The sequence below is a fragment of the Anneissia japonica genome, unplaced genomic scaffold (genome assembly GCF_011630105.1).
Source record: "Anneissia japonica isolate Jap-2015-1 unplaced genomic scaffold, ASM1163010v1 scaffold140426_len1235_cov95, whole genome shotgun sequence".
NCBI lineage: Eukaryota > Metazoa > Echinodermata > Crinoidea > Comatulida > Comatulidae > Anneissia > Anneissia japonica.
In genome coordinates this window covers 1-1239 of record NW_022753440.1, presented here as the reverse complement: position 1 = coordinate 1239, position 1239 = coordinate 1, and the positions used below count along the sequence as shown (strand labels likewise).

Below are 1239 nucleotides of genomic sequence, written 5' to 3'. Positions count from 1 at the left end.
AAACGTGTTAGTTCAGATTTACTAGGGATCACTACTGGGCATTTAATGCTTTCAGGAAGACTGATGGACCTCTTTAGTCTTCCCCCTACCCTAATAAGGCCATCTTGGTCCACCACAGGATCTAGCCGGGTCAACTTATCAAGTTCCTTATATTGGTTATGCTGAGTAGCTTTTACCATTAGTTTCTTGGCTCTGTCAATGTCCTGAGTTGTGAGATCTCCACTTATTTTCCAACTTCTGCATTTGTATGAGAAAACAATACATAGAGCAAGAACTCTGCTTGCTCGGCTCCAGCTGGAGTATCGCTTTAACATCTCTGGAATCGTTTGTACACTAACATGGGTGGCCTGAACTCTTACCCTCTTTACTTCAACATCTGTATCATGTATTGGTTCTGGTGGATAATCTTCGATTTTGTAAATCAGCTCACTGAGGAACTTAGGCCCTTGCCACCATAGATCACAATCCAACAATTCCTCTACAGAGCTGCCACGTGAGGCGATGTCTGCTGGGTTTTCTTCAGAGGCAATGTAGTGCCACTGGGTTGGCTCGCTGAGATTATGGATAGTTTGTACTCTGTTGGCCACAAAAACATGAAAGCGTCTGGACTCATTGCTTATATAGCCTAGTGCCACCTTACTATCTGACCAAAAGGGCTCAACTAGATTGGGATATTTCAGCTCTTCTCTTAGAATCCTTGCTATCCTTGCAGATACCATGGCTGCCGTTAACTCTAGCCTCGGTATTGTCATTCTTTTTAAGGGTGTTACTCTGCATTTGCTCATGACAAGTGATACTCTTACAGTCCCATCTTCGTGCACTAGTCTTAGGTACGAACACTGACCATATCCTGAAGTGGATGCATCACTAAAGTGGTGAAGTTCAACAGAAGACACCTTTCCAGTTGCATTAGGTGCCTTATAGCATCTACTAATTTTAATGTTGCTGAGGTACCGAAGTTGCTCTTTCCAAGATATCCAATGTTGGATTGTATCGTCATTTAACGGTTCGTCCCAGTCCTTTACTTCTGCGCAGACATTCTGGAGGATTCGCTTCCCCTGTAAAATGTAGGGACCAATTAATCCAAGTGGATCAAACACAGCAGACACAGTCGATAGAATGCCTCTTCTTGTCGGAGGATTCTCTTTCATGTTGCCTTCAAATGTAAATACTGTACGTCGAGAGTAGGGTCCCACAGTATTCCCAAAGTACGTTCTGTGGGTAGATTACTCAAGTCCT

General features: G+C 43.5%; 1 protein-coding gene across 1 annotated transcript; it reads right to left on the bottom strand.

Moving 5' to 3' along the window:
- Positions 1-89: 89 nt before the first annotated feature.
- LOC117122898 lies at positions 90-1151 on the bottom strand (the record flags this gene model as incomplete). The annotated part of the gene is made up of 1 exon (XM_033268670.1): positions 90-1151. A coding segment is annotated over exon 1 (1062 nt), but the record flags the coding sequence as incomplete, so codon positions are not given.
- Positions 1152-1239: the final 88 nt, after the last annotated feature.